The 20,837-nt window shown below is 43.9% G+C and overlaps 1 protein-coding gene across 1 annotated transcript in view; it reads left to right on the top strand.

Moving 5' to 3' along the window:
• Positions 1-20,837, top strand: part of PAXBP1 (PAX3 and PAX7 binding protein 1) — a 65,913-nt gene that overhangs the window by 29,753 nt on the left and 15,323 nt on the right. Inside the window, exons 9-11 of the mRNA XM_040338886.1 lie at positions 5,355-5,457; positions 8,370-8,485; positions 10,227-10,426. Of these exons, the coding sequence (XP_040194820.1) occupies positions 5,355-5,457; positions 8,370-8,485; positions 10,227-10,426 (419 nt within the window). The remainder of the gene's footprint in view (positions 1-5,354; positions 5,458-8,369; positions 8,486-10,226; positions 10,427-20,837) is intronic.

Below are 20,837 nucleotides of genomic sequence, written 5' to 3'. Positions count from 1 at the left end.
TCCATCTGTCCAATGAGGAGAGATAGTGGCTGGAACTGCTGGGCTTGTGCACATCGCTGGATAGGATTGGGCCCAGGTAAGAAAACAGAGGGGTCTGGGGGAGTGCTGCGGCAATTTTTTTTTCACCTTAATGCATAGAATGCATTAAGATGAAAAAAAATCGAGATTTTACCACCACAATAAAATCTGACAGGTTCTAATCCCTAGTCAATATTCCAATCGCACACGTTCCTGGACTTTTGAAACGGCTCATAGAAAATAGGTGGATGCTGAAACGATCACCAGCTGGGCACTGGAACCATCAGACAAATAAACAAATTGTAGATACGTGTAGATAAACATGGATCGTAGATACGTCCAAAAATGTAATGCAAAAAAGCATCACAGAAAGTGCAACGTTTCGAGGCCACGCAGGACCTCTTCGTCAGGCAAGTGGTCCTGAGGTTCTAATCCCTCTCTACTCTGTCCAACACTAAAAAAAGTTTTGCGTTTAGTTATACGTACTTTAGTACTGATGGCAGTGGAGAAATCACTCCTTCCAGGTGAGCCGAGGAGATCCCACAGCAGGTACCCCGCAGGTGCTGGCCTGGCTCACCACCGCAATAAACAAGGAAACTTGGAATAGACAGCTGCACATCGCAACGGGATACCAATAAAAAAACGTATCTATGTAATGTAGACAGATGCAGTCACAGGAATAAACTAGGGCTGCAACTAACGATTCTTTTCATAATCGATTAGTTAGCCTATTTATTGTTTTGATCGGTTAATAACCTTATTAAAAAAAGGTAATTTTGCTGCGATTTACATTTTTTTTTTTGGGCCAATTTGTTGTTGGGCAGATAAAAAAAAACACAAATTGCCGCAAAAAACGCATTATTGCATGCTTTTCTGCTGCTTCTCCATTGAAGTATATTGAACCAAAAATAACAAAATAGCATTGTTTTTGCATTAAAAAAAAGGTCCTTACCCTTTCCAAACACGCAGCAGCTGAAAAAATCATGGATGTGAACGTGTCCCATAGGAAACCATGTAAATGAACTCTAGTGTTTCTGCAAAAAGCACCAAAAAACAGAGGTGTGACCCAGGCCTGAGATGTTTAGTAATAAAAGGGGGGGATAAAAAAACTAAAATCAGTACAAAGCGCAAATAATCGCTACTGTAAGGGGTTAATTTTTTACTGTGGGACAGTGAAAGTAATATTTACAGTAGCGATTTGCTCTTTGTACTATAAAGGGTTCATTTTAGTTTTTTGTAACCCCATTATGTTACTGGCCAATTAATCGATTATGAAAATAGTAATCAATTAATTTCATAATTGATTAGTTGTTTAGGCCCTAGAATGAACGATAGATTAACCTTTTTCACACATCTTGTGCTTAAAGCAGAGGTTCACCCTCAAAATTAACTTTTTCGCTAACCTATCTCCAGCCTTAATAAAGGCTTGTAGCGTTTTTTTTATTTTTTTATGTGTACACTTACCTGTATTCAGCCGCACTTCCGGGTCTTCTTTCTTGCGGGGAGTGGACGTGTCGCTCCTTTTCCCCGACGGGGAGCTCTGCGCAATGTCTCCTGGGAGTGAGTGTTGATCCTCCCAGGAGACGATTGACGTGTGGGTAAAGCATGTCATCGCCTTCCGAAAATATCCGACGGGGACACGGCTCTTTACGGCGCCTGCCATGTAGAGATGACTGCGCAGGCGCCGTAAAGTGCCGAGTCCCCCTCGGATATTTTCGGAAGGTGATGACACGCTTTACCCAAATGTCAATCATCTAAGGAACGCCTACTCCCCGGGGGAGCGAGAACCCGGAAGCCCCATGAAAATAGCATAAAACCGTAAGTACAGCGGTACAAAAACAAAAATCCAGCATACTGTAGATGTCAGCAGTATGCTGGATGTAACGTTCTATTGTAGTTTTAGGGTGAACCCCCGCTTTAATCATTGTTTAGGTTGGATTTTCCAAGGTAGAATTCACTGTCCATTTTGAAGATGGGCTTGTGCTGAGGGGTGTCTCCTGAGAGCGGCCAATATACCCATAAAATCTGCCTTTCCCATGAATGTAGGCTAAACTGTGCATGCAACATGAGGGACTATTATGAACACACTGACTATAGGATTAATCGTATAGTCAGTGTGTTCATAATAGTCCCTCTTGTTTCCAGTCCTCTATGATTGGAATATTTGTTTGTATATGCAGTTAGGGACTGAACCACGTGTTACATACATGATATGATATATCAATGGCCTCAAATCATCTTTCTCTATAAACTGTGCATGCGCAGCTCAGTTTACATGCCAGAGATTGCTTTGTATTTTATTTTATAAGAGACATTGCATTCATTGCTTATGCGATTAATAGCCTGCCCGCTCACAAGTGTTATAATACCTTCAGTTCTGCTTTAAATGCGTGTTTGAGGAAGCTCAAACATTGGCTCCAACTGTAATATTTTTGACATGTTTGCTTTCTGGATCCTGAAGGGTCTACAGCAGGGGTCTCAAACTGGCAGGCCCTCCAGCTGTTGCGAAACTACAAGTCCCATGAGGCATTGCAAGACTGACAGTTACAAGCATGACTCCCACAGGTAGAGAAATTATGGGACTTGTAGTTTTGCAACAGCTGGAGGGCCGCCAGTTTGAGGCCCCTAGCCTACAGGCTTCGCTAGAGATTCTTCTGTCTGCCATTTATGTGCGTTCAATCCAGTCTGTGTACCAGTTCCCTGTGTTCTGTCCTTTGCTCTTCAGCATTGCCCACTTCTTTCACCTTGCAGAATATTTATTCGGATGTTCCTGGAATTGAGCTGAAAGCATGATATTGTGCTATTAGATCACCTCCAGCTCCTTCATTGCCATATCATCATACAGGACGTTTCACAATGCTTCTGTTTTTTTTTTTTTTTTTTTTTCATTTTTCTATGAAATTATTTTTGATAAAGTGGCTAGCAAGCATTCCAGAGGTTCTATAGAGAAAAACATAAAAAAAAACACAGTGGGGAATTGCATACATATGTTTAATAAGACATTTAACAAGCATGTCATTTTAAATGGTGCCATTCATGCTGTGCATTTACCTGCATTTAGATGCATTCAGCTTAACTATGTTTAGAGAAAATGGAATTCTCTGCATCCAGAAATTCTGAATGTATCTAAACATATTTACAGTCTCTTGAAAAAGTATTCATACCCCTTGAAATTTTCCACCTTTTTGTCATGATACAACCAAAAATTTTAATGTATTTTATGTGATAGACTGGCAGGACAATTTATAAATGGTTTTATTTTATTTTTTACAAATATGTGAAAAGTGTAGCGTGCATTTGTATTCAGCCCCCTTTACGCTGATACCCCCTAACTAAAATCTAGTGGAACCAATTGCCTTCAGAAGTCACCTAATTAGCAAATAGTCAAGCTGTGTGTAATTCTCTGTATAAATAGAGCTGTTCTGTGAAGCCCTCAGAGGTTTGTTAGAGAACCTTAGTGAACAAATTGCATCATGAAGGCCAAGGAACACATCAGACAGGTCAGGGATAAAGTTGTGGAGAAGTTTAAAGCAGGGTTGGGTTATAAAAAAAGAAATATCCCAAGCTTTGAACATCTCACGGAGCACCTACCAAGACATGGCCGTCCACCTAAACTGACAGGCCGGGCAAGGAGAGTATTTATCAGAGAAACAGCCAAGAGGCCCATGGTAACTCTGGAGGAGCTGCAGAGATCCACAGCTCAGGTGAGAGAATCTGTCCACAGGACAACTATTAACCGTGCACTTCACAAATCTGGCTTTTATGGACGAGTGACAAGAAGAAAACCATTGTTGAAAGAAAGCCATAAGAAGTCCTGTTTGCAGTTTGCGAGAAGTCATGTGGGGGACACTGCAAACATGTAGAAGGAGGAGCTCTGGTCAGATGAGACCAAAATTGAACTTTTTGGCCTAAAAGCAAAACACCATGTGTGGCGGAAAACTAACACGGCACATCACCTTGAACACACCATCCCCACTGTGAAACATGGTGGTGGCAGCATCATGTTGTGGAGATGCTTTTCTTCAGCGGGGAGAGGGAAGCTGGTCAGAGTTGATGGGAAGATGGATGAAGCAAAATACAGGGCAATCTTAGAAGAAAACCTGTTAGAGTCTGCAAAAGACTTGAGGCTGGGGCGGAGGTTCACCTTCCAGGAGGACAACGACCCTAAACATACAGCCAGAGCTACAATGGAATGGTTTAGATCAAAGTATATTCATGTGTTAGAATGGCCCAGTCAAAGTCTAGACCTAAATCTAATTAAAAATTGCTGTTCAGACACTCTCCATCCAATCTGACAGATCTTGAGATATTTTGTAAACAAGAATGGGCAAAAATGTCCCTCTCTAGATGTGCAAAGCTGGTAGAGACATCCCCAAAAAGACTTGCAGCTGTAATTGCAGTGAAAGGAGGTTCTACAAAGTATTGACTCCGGGGGGCGCCATACAAATCTACACCCCACTTTTCACATATTTTTTGTACAAAATGTTAAAAACCATTTATCATTTTCCTTCCACTTCACAATTATGTGCCACTTTGTGTTGGTCTATCACATAAAATCCCCATAAAATACATTTACGTTTTTTGGTTGTAACGTGACACAATGTGGAAAATTTCAAGGGGGATGAATACTTTTTCTAAGCACTGTACATTTTAAAGCTGACCTCCAGCTTTTATCTTAGTCTGGCTCAAACAAACGCCCTCATTAACGTGTGGCTGCTGGATGTGTTGACATCTTGGATGTCGAGTCCAGCAGAATCGGAGCTGATCCTCTAATATTTCTTTTCACTCCTCAGTTGCTACATAAAGGGTTATGTAGGGAGAGGTAGAGAGTTGAACCGTTACAAAGACTTATAAGACACTCCTAGAAGAGGACTTTTGCATGCAAGGAGGGAGAGGGCGGCACGGGAATATAAATGCTCATTTCCAGCACATTGCAAGAGAATATAAAATGACTTGTGAAGGGAACTGTATTTGTAATATTTTCTGTGATATTTTTTTTCTTCGGTTTTCTAAGTTAAGGACGGGTTATTTTTTAATAAGAAACTGATATTCTAGTCTTTTGGGGAATCGTGTAAGATTTGTAAATGTTTTCTGATTTAAATGTCTGCAAAATATCAATTTATAAACCATCAAAACATATTTACAACTTTTGTTTTGAATCCTGAATGCCACAGTTCAGGGGCTGTGAGTTGTCAAGAAAATAACCGCATTATGATGGGAACATTTTGATCGTGGTTTGTTATTCTGTAGATAATTTTAGACAAGATTTGGTGCTTGATAAATAAAGATGTCCAGTAACTTGTCTGATTTGTAGTTTCTGTTACGCGATTTCACAGGTAAAGCTGTCATGGCACCAAATCTCGACACTTTTGGGCGAGATCGAGCATCTTACCAAGAACACGCAAAGCAGAGGAGGATAGCTGAGAGAGAAGCCCGAAGGTAAACAGGCTGCGCACCCTGTGTGTTGTGTGTTTTTATTTTTTATTATATATATAAACACGCACACAGTATTGTGCAAAAGGTTTAGGCTGGTGTGAAGAAATGCTGTAAAGCAAGAATGCTTTCAAAATGTGTATATATAATCTAAATCAATATTTGGCGTGACCACCCTTTGACTTCAAAATTGCATTAATTTTTCTAGGTACACTAGGTAATCTCAGACAAATTCAATGATGTTGAGATCAGGCCTCTCTAGGGGCCAAAACATCACTTCCAGGACTCCTTGTTCTTTACACTGAAGATAGTTCTTAATGACATTGGTTGTATGTTTCGGGTCATTGTTCTGCTGCAGAATAAATTTGGGGCCAATGACACACCTCCCTGATGGTATGGCATGATGGATCAGTATCTGCCTGTATTTCTCACCATTGAGTACACCATTAATCGGGCAACGGTGAGGACCATCGACGCAGTGGTCAGGCAAGGAAACTTAGTGGTTGTAAACCTCAGACATGAAATATGAACAAAGCATATCCCTCTATAGTGTTTACTTATCTAAATTAAGAGCACTAATTGTCACTTCTGTTTTCTGCTTCGTTCCTCTGTTATCAGCATGAATCACTTGTGACAAGTTTTCCTAACACAAAAAGAAGATTTGGTGACAGGAGAGGGACCTCCAGCTAATTGACAGCCTCAGCTCTGTTCCTGTGTGCTGTGTGAAGGGGGATGGGCCTCCTCCCTCCGATCAGCTCTGTGCTCTCCTCGGAGTGTAATATTTTTTTAATCTCTCATACTTGACTATGTGGAGGCAGCATCAGACTGATGCTCCATCTGTCCCCCGCCGCCTCTGCACTGAGAAGTGAGCCACCGATGGCTCGGTTTTCACAGATCCCCAAAAGGAGAGCTGCTGACTGTCAGTCAGCGTCTCTCCTCTTTGCTTCTCCAAGCTCATTGGAGAGCTGAGCTGTGGAGGGGCGAAAGCGGCCGTCTCAGCAGCTCGCTAAAACTGCCATCAATCAAGGCAGCTGGCGGATCCAGACTTGGGAAGTCCAGTGATTCCAGTAATGTCAGCGGAGAGCGGCCTTCAGACTGCTCTCCACTGAAAACGGGTCACAGGAGTGCAAAATCAATTGCACTCCTATGACCCAGAGGAGAAGCCCAGCCTAAAAAGCTCAGGCTGGACTTCTCTTTTAAATATTTGGCTTTTTGAATCGATGTAAAGAGATTGACTGCAGGTACAATTTATGTAGGAGGATTTGTTTTATCTCTGTGTTCTACCTCAGCCTGATCGCTTCACTGGGTATATGTTAGCGTTTGTAAAACACGTTAGTGCAGCAGATGAAAGATGCATCATGCTTACTTCCATTGGAAGATGTTCAGCAGTGTCATCGGCACAGAACTGGAGAAAAACCAGTGGGACCCGTGTACTTTCCAGAGAAGTCTGGCTAGAAGTGGTCTTCATGGGAAAAATTGCATCCAAACAGCCATACCCATACTGCTGACGTGGAAATGTGGCTAAGTGAATCAACTATACATGAAAACATAGGAACTGGTTGCAGAAAAATGGCAGCAGGTGCTCTGGTTTGATGAGTTAATATGTGAAATATCTGGCTGTAGCAGGAGTCCGTTGGGGGAATGGGTCGAGATCGGTACAATAATGAGTGTCTGCAGGCAACAGTGAAGCATGGAGACTGCATTTCTTCAAATGGAGTAGGAGATTTGGTCAGGCTCAATGGTGCCCTCAGTGCTGAGAAATACAGGCAGATCCTTATCCATTATCAACAAAGAAAGGTGCTACTACCCCAGATTAATGAAGCTCCTCCTGAGCTGTCGGGTGCAGGATGTGCAGTTGCTCAGCTGCCAAAGTAATGAATGGATAAAGAACAATCCGCAACTCTAAACATGCTCTTAAATCAGTCCGAATTTATTGTATCTCCATAAAAAATACAGCAGAGGTACTTATCCATCATGCCATACCACCAGGGAGGTGTATGATTGGCCCCAAATTTATTATGCCGCAGGACAGCGCCCCCCAAACATACAGCCAATGTCATTTTAGAACTATTTTCTGTGTAAAGGAGGAGTCCTGGAAGTGGTGGTTTGGCCCCCACAGAGACCTGATCTCAACATCGAATCTGTCTGGTATTACATGAAGAGACGGAAGGATTTAAGGCAGCCGACATCCACAGAGGATCTGTGGTTAGTTAGTTCTCCGAGATGTTTGGAACAACCTACCTGCCAAGTTCCTTCAAAAACTGTTCAAGTGGATCTCAAAGAATTTATGCAGTAAAGGGTGGTCACAGCAAATATTTATTTAATTTGAATTTCTTGTCTATTTACTTTCCATTTTTTTTTAATTGATAAAAATAAACTATTTCCTCTTCTGTTTCCAAAAGCATTCTTAAATTACAGCATATTTTCACACCTGTCTAAAACTTTTGCACAGTACTGTATATAACGTATATGTATGTTTTCTCAGTATCTTTAAAGCATATCACAATAATATATTGCTGCTTACCAGTCTTTAAATGTGGCGCCTGCATTTGTTTTAGTTTAAGGTTTTCTTTTCTTTATTTTAAATTCATAATCATTAAAAAAAAATACCCTTCCTGTCCCTGTATAAATAGAGGACGTCATTCAGACTGGACTTCAAACATGTCTGCCTCTTTGTTATATGCATTGAATACGATAAGTTATGCTACTATGCTGCATTTTTTGCATATATATTGTATATGTTATTGACGGAAACCCGAAAATGTTGTATTTGATTCCTGGTAATCTTTATTTTTTTTGGAAAATCTTCAATACAAACATGGTAAAAAAAATCAGTAATTTTTGTAACATCTTTTGAGTAATGTGGCCTTTTTATAGCCTTTAATCCTAAACCAGCTTTTTTCCTCCTGTTTTTTTAGAGCACGACGGAGGCAAGCTCGGGAAGTAACTGGCAAGATGGCCGAACACCTTGAAGGTCTTTCTAGTGATGATGAAGAGACATCCACTGACATCACTAACTTCAACATGGAGAAGGGTGGGTGTCTTTTTCTTTGCAGTAATACTGTGAAGCCCTGTACACACGATCGGTTTGTCTGCTGAAAACCGACCGATGACGGTTTTCAACGGACAAAACTGATCGTGTGTGGGCCCCATCGGTTTTATTTCTATCGGTGTAAAAAAATAGAACAAAAATTAACGCATGCTCAAAATCCAGTCGACGTATGCTCGGAAGCATTGAACTTCATTTTTTTCGGCTCGTCTTAGTGTTTTACGTCACCGCGTTTTTGCACGATCGGATTTTTGACAGATGGTGTGTAGGCAAGACAGATGAAAGTCAGCTTCACCGGATATCCGACAAAAAAATCCATCGGATTAGATTCCATCAAATATTCGATCGTGTTTACAGGGCTTGAGACGCTCAACACTGACCCATCGATGCTGAAAATCTTAGGCTAGGTTCAGTCAGTTGGTCTCGGTTTTGCTTTCTTACGCTGTGTGTCGGCTATTGATGCATGTCTGAGGGCACTATTGTGCTTACTAAAGTAAATATACCTGTGGAGCAAAATTGAATATGTGGGGATTTCAGGTTCTCACAAATGGCTCTCGCAGGTGCAGGAGAAGATTCCTCCGATACGGATCTCTGCACTAAATGGTTCTTGCAATCTTCTGCAATGGATTGTGGATTATGTAGTCTGATTTCCAGCCTGTTATGTAAATGCTTACTCTGAAATATAAACCTCTAGGTTATAGATGGTCCTTTATAACACCTGTGCTGCTACATGGTATAGGTGTAAGTAGGGTAATTTTTATTTCTTTTTTGCTATTTAGCACTGCGCTACTTTTACTGGTAATTACACGATTATGCAATGCTCCACCCAAATTAAATTTTATATAAAAATTTTCACACAACTAAAGCCAAGGTTTTATCTCCGTCAAAAGGGAGAGTATTGCCTCAATTATAGCTAATAAATGGTGTATAGTGTGCCATCATCCAGGAGGTATACTTGAAAAAATTTAGACCAATGAGTATAGGAAAAAGGGCTGCTTGGGGCCCAATGTCCAACCATAGTCATTGGTCGGGTGTGTTGGCTAGGATTTTAAAGGCACTGATAACGCAAACCATAAAGGTAATATAAAAAAGATTTATTAACCTAAAACAATATAAAACGGTTTAATCTCCCTGCTTTGCCAAGAGAAAAAAAAAAAAAACAGCCACATATCTGCACTCTGTAAAGGGCCATGTGTTAACCAACACAGGCTTCTCTTCTGTCATTCGCTCAGCTGATCAGCTTGTACTGTAGTGAATGACGGCACAGCCGGGGCCGTCTTACCGAAGTGCATTGGGCGGTCCTGAACTGATTAAAGAAAGTGTATATCCTCTTTTGCAGATTGTAATAGAAAACATTGCATAGCTATTTTCTTACCCAGCTTCCGGGTAGTGCCTCCCGCAGGAGTGGGCGTTCCTATACAGCAGTTAGTGATTGGCGTGATGACAAACACTACACCCCCCTCCCCCCCCCCCCCCCCCGGTCGCATAAGGAGCATCACGAGTTGCCGAAAGAATCAATCACGAACTGCTGCAAAGGAACTCCCGCGGGAGGGACTACCCGGAAGTCTGGTAATAAAATAGCTATGCGAGATATGTACAGCAAAAAAAAGGCATACGGTCAATGTCGAGAGTGAGCTTAATGTAATGTCAGAAAATTGTTTTTAGGGTGAACCCCCACTTTAATGGGGAGCCTTTTATTAAACGTTTTATTTCTTCTTTATTCTAGATCGCATTTTAAAAGATTCAAGTAAAGTTTTTGAAGATGCACTGGAAAATTTTTATTCTTTTGACTGTATTAAAGAGCAGTTTGACAACTGGAGATGTAAATATGAGAATTCCTATAAAGATGCTTTTATTGGACTTTGCTTACCAAAACTTTTAAGTCCTCTTGTACGGCTGCAGCTTTTAACTTGGAACCCTTTGGAGGTATTTTGAAAATGTGCATTCCTTTTGATATTAATAATCCCTGAACTATGGCTTTAGAGTGTCACCTATGGACTGTTTCGGGTATTGTAGTTTTTACCATTTTATGTGACGGTTTACACCATGAATCTCGCAGGAATGCGCTGTGGATTCCTGTGCCATCTACATGTGAACTGGGTGCAGTGCGATTTCAGCCCATTCATTTGAGTAGGCTGAAATTGTGCCGGACCACACCAAAAGTAGCTACTTTGCATGGTATGCATTCATTCATCTAGTGCAGGCAAAGGCACTGCATTTGGGGTGTTAACACTGACACCTGCTGCAGATTACAAGTGCAGTGCCATTGAATGCGGTGCAGGAAAGGCACATGGAACGCAAGTTTCCCACACCGCTTTCTGGTGTGAATTGGCCATAAGACTTGACATGTTTGGTATTTGTTTACTTAAAGCAACCCCATAATTTATATTTTACAGAAAATTGAGTGTTTGTAATAAATTGTAGTTTATTTTTGTACAAAATTATGCTTTTGAAAAAAAAAAAGTTGTGCAAGTATTGCGAGACGTAAAAAAAATATTTGCAACAGCCACCTTCTTATTCTACAGGGCCTCTGCTCCTGAAAATACATAGTAGTTTTGTGGGTTTAAAAGACTCATGTTTTTTTACCTTCATGTATTCTATGCATGAAGTTAAAAATAATCTGTGTAGCCGCTTCCCCACAATAAAAATACTTACCTGTGCCCTATTGCAATCCAGCAATGTGCACGAGAGCTTCGGCTCTCTGGGGACTTTCCCTCATTGGCGGAGACAACAGAGGGAGCCGTGGGCTCCTGCTGCTGTCAATCACAGCCAGTGAGCCCACGAGAGAGAGAGAGGGACGGAGCCAAGCCTGTGTGTGAATTGACACGTAGAGCAGCGGCTTGTGAGCAAGCCTGCCTGGGTCCCCCCATAGCAAGCTGCTTGCTCTGGGGCACACAGCAGGAGGGGGAGGGGCGGCGGGCTTGGAGCGCTAGCAGGGGACCCGAGAAGAGGAGGATTGGGGCAACTCTGTGCAAAACCACTGCACTGAGCAGATAAATGAGACATGTTTGGACTTTTTTTTTTTTCACATTTAAAAATAACGAAGCTTTAACCACTTACGGACCCCCCACTGTATATATACGTCCTCTTTTTAAACATGGATATCTCAGTAACGGCAGCAGCTGCTGCCACAACTAAGATATCCATGTTTTCAGCTGGCGGCCGTGTAAACGATAACGGCGGTCTCCGCGGCGGATTCGCCGCGAGATCGCCGTTATCGGTGGCGGGAGAGGGGCCCCCCCCTCCCGCCGCTTTTCCGCGCCCTCCGCCGCTTACCGGAGCCGTCGGTAGCGGCGGAGGAGATCCGATGCTGCCGCCAGGAGAGTGAGGACTTGAGTGAGGGCAAGATGGCCCCCACCCGTCCTCATAGCTCTGCTGGGCGGAAGTGACGTCAAAACGTCAGTCCCGCCCAGCCTCTTAAAGAGACAATTTTTTTTCTGTCATTTTTTTAAATGACAAATTTTCCTTTTTTTTTTTTTTTTTTTTTTTTGCATTTAAGCCTAAATATGAGATCTGAGGTCTTTTTGACCCCAGATCTCATATTTAAGAGGACCTGTCATGCTTTTTTCTATTACAAGGGATGTTTACATTCCTTGTAATAGGAATAAAAGTGATCATTTTTTTTTTTTTTTATATTTTAGTGTAAAAAATAATAAAATCAATAAAATTAAATAAGAAAACAAAAAAAAAATTTTCTTTATCGTTACATCACGGGACACAGAGCGGCATTCATTACTATATGGGTTATATGGAGTACCTTCAGGTGTAGACACTGGCAATCTTCAAACAGGAAATGCCCCTCCCTATATAACCCCCTCCCATAGGAGGAGTACCTCAGTTTTTACGCCAGTGTCTTAGGTGTTAGTCATGGTTTAGCTTGCCTCCGCATCCTTGGGATTAGGTGAGCTACCGGTTCTGTCCAAAAAAGCCTGCGCGCTAAAGTGGTCAGTAACCGGACCCCAAACCCTTGGGGTATAGCCCATAATGCTTTCTTTTTAAGAGAGCTGGACCCTGGGCCCAGAACTTAGAAAACCTTTGGGGCGCCTAATGTTTTCTGTTTGCCAGGGTGCTGTATGGGCCCAGGACAGTGGATCCTTCATGGAAGAAGAAGGTTCCCAGGGCCTGAAGGTCTAGACATCCCCACGGAGATGGGGGAAGATTGGACCTCTTGCTTGGCAAAGTCCTGCGGCATGGAGCAGGTAAGTAAGGGGAAAAAACCTGCGGGGCTTGGCTCTTAGCAAGTTTTTTCTGGGAGGTCACAGGGGACATGCCTAAAGGTTATGCATTGCATCTGGCAAACCAGTCACATATCATGAAGATAGGATGGCTCTATATGTTATATTTCCCCATAAAAAGTGACCTCCCTGGTAGTGTTGCAAAAGCTGTGAGTTGGGGCCTTTTATGTACAAGTGTATGTGTGTGTCAGAGAGCTATGCTTACCTGCAAGCCTCCAGGCGATGCTCTATCCAGTCCTCTCCCTCATGCCTGCAAGGCAGGCAAAACGCTGACCTCCTCGTGTGTTCCAGGCCTGCGGCTGCAGGAACAGAGAGGCCCTTCCTCCCAACCCCCCCCCCCCGTCGGCGGGCGCGCGCGCGGTGCGCGTGCACGTGTTATAGACGCATTTGGCGCCGTTTTAGCTGGGGGGGAAGGGCGGGTCAGTGGTTTAAAGGAAGGGGCGGCCCTTCCTTAGATGCCACAGCTCATTCATTTCTCTGGCTTAAGGGAGGAAGGACTGGAGTGAAGCACGGGGCGCTGAGGACACACAGTGGCCAGAAAGAATACTACAGTCTTCAGAAGATTGTGGTTTAGCCTAGGAATAGGCTGGTTTTCTTTTCCATCTCATAGTCTTTTCTTTGGCAATACTACTCAGGGGGATAGAATGTTTTTTCTTGCCTAGATTGAAAAAAAAAAAAAAAGAAAAAAAAAAAAAGAAAAAAAAAAAAAAAAAAAGAAGAAAGGTTTTTTTTTAAAAAAAAAAAAAAAAAAAAGAAGGTGTCATCTAGGGTAGAGGAAACATTTTTTATTCCCCAAACAGGTGTTTGGGCATTTAACTATTATAAGTCCCAGGTACCAATAAGTAGCAGGTGTACCTCGGTATTGTACCATGGCATCAGGAGCAGAGGGTACAAAAGGTGGGGATTCCCCCGCAGAATCTGAGGTCTCGGATAGAGCTATGCCGCTGCTTTCCCCACAGGGAGCCTTTGGGCCATCGGGGTCTGGGGCTAGAGCTGACGCGAGTCAACCCAACCCTAAGGTGGTCATGGAGGAGGTGTTACTCGCCTCTTTAAAGGAGATGCGGAGAAGCATGGGAGAAATGATAGCCGCAGCCATGCGGGGTAGTAAGCGGAATAGATCTCCGTCACCCGTGCGCGGACCCTCGGAAGAGGAGGTCCTTTCCTCTGGGGAATTGGACCTCTTGGACAGAGACCAGGTAGGTTCAGGGATCGAAGATCCGGATACAGAGGAGTCTGGGGCAGTCTCCCTGAGGGAGAGCTGGTGGATTCAGGGCTTGACGGACTTGGTCCATAAGGCATTCAACCTACCTGTACCAGATCTCCAGGTATCCACGGTTTCAGCTTTGGGCTCACTGAGGGCGCCTCAAAGCAGTGCTGTGTTTCCGATCCATCCTCTATTGGAGGAAGTCTTGTTCCAAGAGTGGAACAAACCAGACAAGGTTTTCTTTCCACCTAAGAAATTTTCTGTCTTATATCCTATGGAAGAAAAGTTTTCCAAGAGATGGGCTTCTCCTGCAGTAGACGCAGCCATCTCATGTGTTAACAAATCGTTAACATGTCCTGTAGAAAACGTACAGGTTTTCAAAAATCCAGTTGATAGACGCTTGGAAGCCCTACTTAAGAACTCCTTCACTTCTGCAGGGGCAGTAGTACAGCCAGCCGTGGCTGCGATTGGAGTCGCTCAAGCTTTATCGGATCAATTTAAGCAAATGCTTGAACTTATTCCTGCCGAGCAGGCAGAAGAATTTTCGGATGTCCCTAAGGCCATATGTTTTACGGTAGACGCAATCAAGGATTCTATCCAACAAGCGTCACGTTTATCATTATCCCTTATCCATATGAGAAGACTCTTATGGTTAAAAAGCTGGGAGGCTGAGCCCCCATGCAAGAAGCTCCTGGCAGGGTTTCCCTTCCATGGAGGACGGCTCTTCGGAGAGGACTTAGATAAATACATTCAGACCATTTCAAGCGGCAAGAGTACTCTCTTGCCAACTAAGAAGAGGGTTCAGGGACCTGCGTTTAAACGACAGTCCTCCCCTGGGCAGGGGCCCTCTAATGCCAAGCAGTATCGACGGCCTCCTGCAAGAACAAACTTCGGCTTCAACAGCAGATCACGAGGACAGGCTGTTAGGGGCAAGAGGCAGTGGTTTCGCAAGCCAGCAAAACCAGCCCCCAAGTCTACCTCATGAAGGGGCGCCCCCACCCACGAAGGTGGGGGGAAGGCTGCGACTCTTTTCGGAGATTTGGGAAGCCAACATTCCCGACGAGTGGGTACGGTCTTCCGTGGCCACAGGCTACAAGCTAGAGTTCCTAAGGTTTCCTCCTCCTCATTTCCAGGAGTCGAGGATTCCAAACGATCTGGAGAAAAGAGCCGCATTAAGGTCGGCTCTAGATCATCTACTTTCCCAGGAAGTAATAGTAGAGGTACCAGTCCTGGAACAGGGGCTGGGTTTCTACTCCAACCTATTCATCATCCTAAAGCCCAATGGAGATGTCAGGCCAATTTTGGACCTAAAGATGGTAAATGCATACTTAAAGGTCCGCTCATTTCGGATGGAATCCGTGCGGTCAGCAGCTGCCACACTCCAAAAGGACGACTTCATGGCGTCCATAGACATAAAGGATGCCTACCTTCATGTTCCAATTTATCAGCCACATCAAAGATATCTACGCTTTATGGTGGCTTCGCGTCATTTCCAATTCGTGGCGCTTCCCTTCGGGTTGGCTACGGCCCCCCGGGTGTTCACGAAGGTTCTAGCTCCAATCCTAGCCAAGCTAAGGATCCAAGGGGTCACGATCCTAGCATACCTGGACGACCTCCTAGTCATAGACCACTCATCTCCCGGCTTGGAACGAGCAGTGGCCCTCACGGTCCAATACCTCGAGAGGTTCGGCTGGGTCCTAAATCAAGAAAAGTCAACATTCCAGCCCACAAGGCAGTTGGAATATCTCGGCATGAGATTAGACACGGAACAACAAGGGGTGTTCCTACCTCTGAGGAAGGTCAAAGCCATCAAGGAATTAATCCTACTGGTTCTAAGCAAGAAAAAACCGACTATTCGCCTATGTATGAGATTACTAGGCAAGATGGTGGCTACTTTCGAGGCGGTGCCATACGCCCAGAGCCACACTCGCATCCTGCAGGCAGCCATCCTGTCAGCATGGAGCAGAAGGCCACAGGCCTTGGATATCCCGTTGCCTCTCTCATCAAGAGTCCGGCAAAGTCTGTGTTGGTGGTTAGACCCTCAGAATCTACTGAAGGGAAAATCTTTCAGCCCAGTGGCTTGGAAGATAGTGACCACAGACGCCAGCCTGACGGGCTGGGGAGCGATTGTGGATGGTTCCACTCGCCAAGGTATTTGGGCAAAGCCAGAGAAGCTTTTACCCATCAACATCTTGGAGCTCAGAGCTGTTCGACTAGCCCTCAGGGCTTGGACGTCGAAATTGCAGGGGCTCCCGGTGAGAATTCAATCAGACAATGCCACGGCAGTGGCATACATAAATCACCAAGGGGGGACCAGGAGTCAGGCCGCTCAGAGAGAAGTGAGCTTGATTCTCTTATGGGCAGAGGCTCATGTGCCCTGCATATCGGCAGTATTCATTCCCGGAGTGGACAACTTTCAGGCGGACTTCTTAAGCCGCCAGACTCTATGGCCGGGGGAATGGTCTCTGCATCCACAAGTCTTTCAAGCACTCTGCCAAAGATGGGGAGTGCCGGACGTGGATATCATGGCATCGAGACTCAACAAGAAGCTAGACAGGTTCATGTCCCGCTCAAGGGATCCGATGGCCTGCGGAACCGATGCTCTGGTTTGCCCTTGGCATCAGTTCAAGCTTCTTTATGCGTTTCCCCCGCTCCAGTTACTACCCCGCCTGCTGCGCAGGATCCGGGTGGAGCACATACCAGTTATCCTGGTAGCTCCAGCATGGCCCAGAAGGGCTTGGTACTCACTAATCCTAAGGATGGTAGTGGGAAACCCTTGGACTCTGCCTCTAAGGCCAGACCTGCTATCGCAAGGTCCGATCCTCCACCCTGCCTTACGGCATCTAAATTTGACGGCCTGGAAGCTGAATCCTTGATTCTCAGGGGTAGAGGTCTGTCTCAGAAGGTAATCTCTACCCTAATCAGAGCCAGGAAACCGGTCTCTAGGGTGATTTATCACAGGGTCTGGAAGGCCTATATAGGCTGGTGCGAGTCCAAGCTATGGCTTCCTCGCAAGTTCACCATAGATAGAGTTTTAAGTTTTCTCCAGCTAGGAGTGGATAAAGGATTGGCATTAAGCACAATCAAAGGACAGATTTCTGCCCTGTCAGTGTGGTTCCAGCGGCCACTGGCCACCCACTCGCTGGTTAAGACCTTCCTTCAAGGGGTCTTACGTATTAAACCTCCAGTTAAATCCCCGCTTTGTCCGTGGGATTTAAATCTTGTTCTGTCGAGTTTACAGAAACAACCGTTTGAGCCGTTGGCTGAAGTTCCTTTGGTTCTACTGACAAGGAAGTTGGTGTTTTTGGTTGCCATAGTTTCCGCAAGAAGAGTTTCGGAACTGGCAGCCTTATCCTGTAAGGAACCATATCTTATATTTCATAAGGACAAGGTCGTTCTCCGCCCTCATCCTTCCTTCTTACCGAAGGTCATATCCAGTTTTCATTTGAACCAGGATTTGGTATTACCATCCTTCTTCCCTAAACCTACTTCCAGAAAGGAAGGGTTGCTGCATACCTTGGATATTGTCAGGGCCATGAAGGCCTATCTTAAAGCTACAGAGAAGATCCGGAAAACAGATGTCCTGTTTATTCTACCGGATGGGCCCAAGAAGGGGCAGGCAGCTGCAAAGTCCACCATTTCTAGGTGGATTAAGCAATTGATCACTCAGGCCTACGGCTTGAAAGGGTTGCCTCCTCCAGTATCATTAAGGGCTCATTCTACTAGAGCCATGGGCGCCTCCTGGGCAGCGCACCACCAGATCTCTATGGCTCAAGTTTGCAGGGCGGCAACCTGGTCTTCTGTCCACACATTTACAAAATTCTACAAGTTGGACGTAAGAAGGAATACTGATACTGCCTTCGGGCAGGCAGTGCTGCAGGCTGCAGTTTGAGACCCTCGGATTCCGGGGGCTCCTCTTTTTTTGAGTTAAATTTAAAATTTAAGATTATTTTTCTCAAATAAGTTGGATTTATTATGATTTGAGTATATCTCTAAATTAAATCCTTTTGTCTTGGAGATGTTCTCCCTCCCCTCATTGTAAGCATTGCTTTGGGACATCCCATATAGTAATGAATGCCGCTCTGTGTCCCGTGATGTAACGATAAAGAAAAAGAGATTTTTAATACAGCTTACCTGTAAAATCTTTTTCTTGGAGTACATCACGGGACACAGAGCTCCCACCCCTCTTTTGAGGACCATTTTGGGAGGCATACTGCTTGCTACAAAACTGAGGTACTCCTCCTATGGGAGGGGGTTATATAGGGAGGGGCATTTCCTGTTTGAAGATTGCCAGTGTCTACACCTGAAGGTACTCCATATAACCCATATAGTAATGAATGCCGCTCTGTGTCCCGTGATGTACTCCAAGAAAAAGATTTTACAGGTAAGCTGTATTAAAAATCTCTTTTTTTTAAAGCGCCCCGTCCTGACGAGCTCGCTCGCAGAAGCGAACGCATACGTGAGTAGCGCCCGCATATGAAAACGGTGTTCAAATCACACAAGTGAGGTATCGCCGCGATCGTTAGAGCGAGAGCAATAATTATAGCCCTAGAGCTACTCTGTAGCTCAAAAAATGCAACTTATAGAATTTTTTAAACGTCGCCTATCTAGATTTTTAAGGGTAAAAGTTTGACGCCATGCCACGAGCGGGCGCAATTTTAAAGCGTGACATGTTGGGTATCATTTTACTCGGCGTAACATTATCTTTCACAATATATAAAAAAAATTGGGCCAAATTTATTGTTGTCTTATTTTTTAATTCAAAAAAGTGAATTTTTTCCAAAAAAAGTGCGCTTGTAAGACTGCTGCGCAAATACGGTGTGACAAAAAGTATTGCAATGACCGCCATTTTATTCTCTAGGGTGTTAGAAAAAAATATATATATAATGTTTGGGGGTTTTAAGTAATTTTCTAGCAGAAAAAAATCTGAAAAACACCTGAGGTCTTTAAGTGGTTAAAGTCACATTAATCCTATTCAGGTGTTAATGGTTAAGAGTTGTGGAATAGAAAGATCTACAGCAGAACCCAGGAAAAAATTACAACCCCTGCCATAGGTCTAAGAATGAGTCTAGGTTTGTTTGGACACTAGTTTAAAGTTACCTGAGCTTTTTTTTTTTTTTCCAGAAAGCTGTCATTGCGGACAGCCAAGCCTAAGCGGCTGAGGCATTCCCTGCCCTGCAGCTGCTCCCCTTGTATACGTGGGGCAGGAAATGCCACTTATAACTGTCTGTGTGCAATGCCCGCTTTCTGGCAGGATAGTTTGGGTGGGTTTGGACTCATGTCCAAGCATGCCTGAACTCTTCCCTACATAGGGCAACACTAAGCCATCAAGAGATTCAGACTGTAAGTTGTCCAATTTGCTGTGAATAAGTGCATGTAATCCAAAGTCTGTGTATATTTTCTATCATCTTGGTGATTCTTGGGTCACTGCTGCAGCACGTGCCCTTAATACAAAATTGTAATTATATAAAATATTATAAATAAGGTGTTTAATTCAAGGAAACATCCAGGCAAACCACTAAATATTTAAGGAAATGCATATATATTTGTTCTTTTACCTGCCAAACATATGTAATTCTGAATAGCCAATTTTATTTTTTGATATATAACATTTTCCAAACTGCACTTCCAGACAGGTGACGCGTGAAGTTGATTAAGCAGTTTATCTTCCTAGTTCGGCAAGGCAGCTATATTATCTCTCCATTGCCAGCCTTCACATTGGACAGTGATTCAGCATTATCCGAGCTGACCTTGAAAGTATTAAAGCGGGAGTTCACCCATTTATTTAGTTTTTGACCTTTTCCCCCTAGATTCCTGCTTGTTTTGTCTAGGGGAATCGGCTAGTTGTTTTAAAATATGAGCAGTACTTACCCGTTTTTGAGATGCATCTTCTCCGTCGCTTCCGGGTATGGGTCTTCGGGAGCGGGCGTTCCTTCTTGATTGACAGGCTTCCGACGGTCGCATCCATCGCGTCACTAGTAGCCGAAAGAAGCCGAACGTCGGTGCGGCTCTATACTGCGCCTGCGCACCGACGTTCGGCTTCTTTCGGAAAATCGTGACGCGATGGATGCGACCGTCGGAAGCCTCTCGGAAGACTGTCAATCAAAATAGGAACGCCCAGTCCCGCAGCCCATACCCGGAAGCGGCGGAGAAGATGCATCTCGTAAACGGTAAGTACAGCTCATATTTTAAAACTAGCCGATTCCCCTAGACAAAACGAGCATCCATCTAGGGGGGAAGTAGTGTCATGTGCGGGTGAACCTCCGCTTTAAGGTTGACAGAGCGGTTTGGTTCACACCTACGCAGTTTGCTATTGATCCGCTTCTGTGGTGCATTTTGCATTTTTGCAAGTGTGTTTTTGATGTGTTTTTTCACACACTTTTTTTTTGGCCAATTTGTTGGGCAGATAAAAAAATAAATAAACGCAGATTGGGCAAAAAGGTACTACGTGCTTTTCTGCAGCTTCTCTATTGAGGTATATTGAACCAAAAAAAGCACTGTTTTGCGTTTTTAAAAAAAATTCCCTGACCCTTTCCAAAAACACAGCGGCTGAAAAAAAGCATAGACGTGTCCCATAGGAAACCATGTTAAATGGACTGAAGTGCGTTTCTGCAAGAAGCACAAAAAAAATGGGTGTGAACCGAGCCTAAAGTAGGAGTAATTAGAGGGCATGCTTAACACAAGAATGACTGGTCAGAATTACAAATCCTTTGGCAGGTAAAATGGTAAACACGTATGCATTTTAACCTTTGTATTTAAAGTGATTGTAAAGTCTCAATGTTAAAGCAGAGTTCTGACGGAATAAAAAAAGGAATTAAGTCAGCAGCTACAAAAAGTGTAGCTGCTGACTTTTAATAATCAGACACTCAGCGCCGGCATCACTACTGTGGGCACCCAG

Source organism: Rana temporaria, chromosome 2, assembly GCF_905171775.1.
Source record: "Rana temporaria chromosome 2, aRanTem1.1, whole genome shotgun sequence".
In the NCBI taxonomy this organism is placed as follows: Eukaryota; Metazoa; Chordata; class Amphibia; order Anura; family Ranidae; genus Rana; species Rana temporaria.
This window is presented reverse-complemented; position numbering and strand designations above follow the sequence as displayed.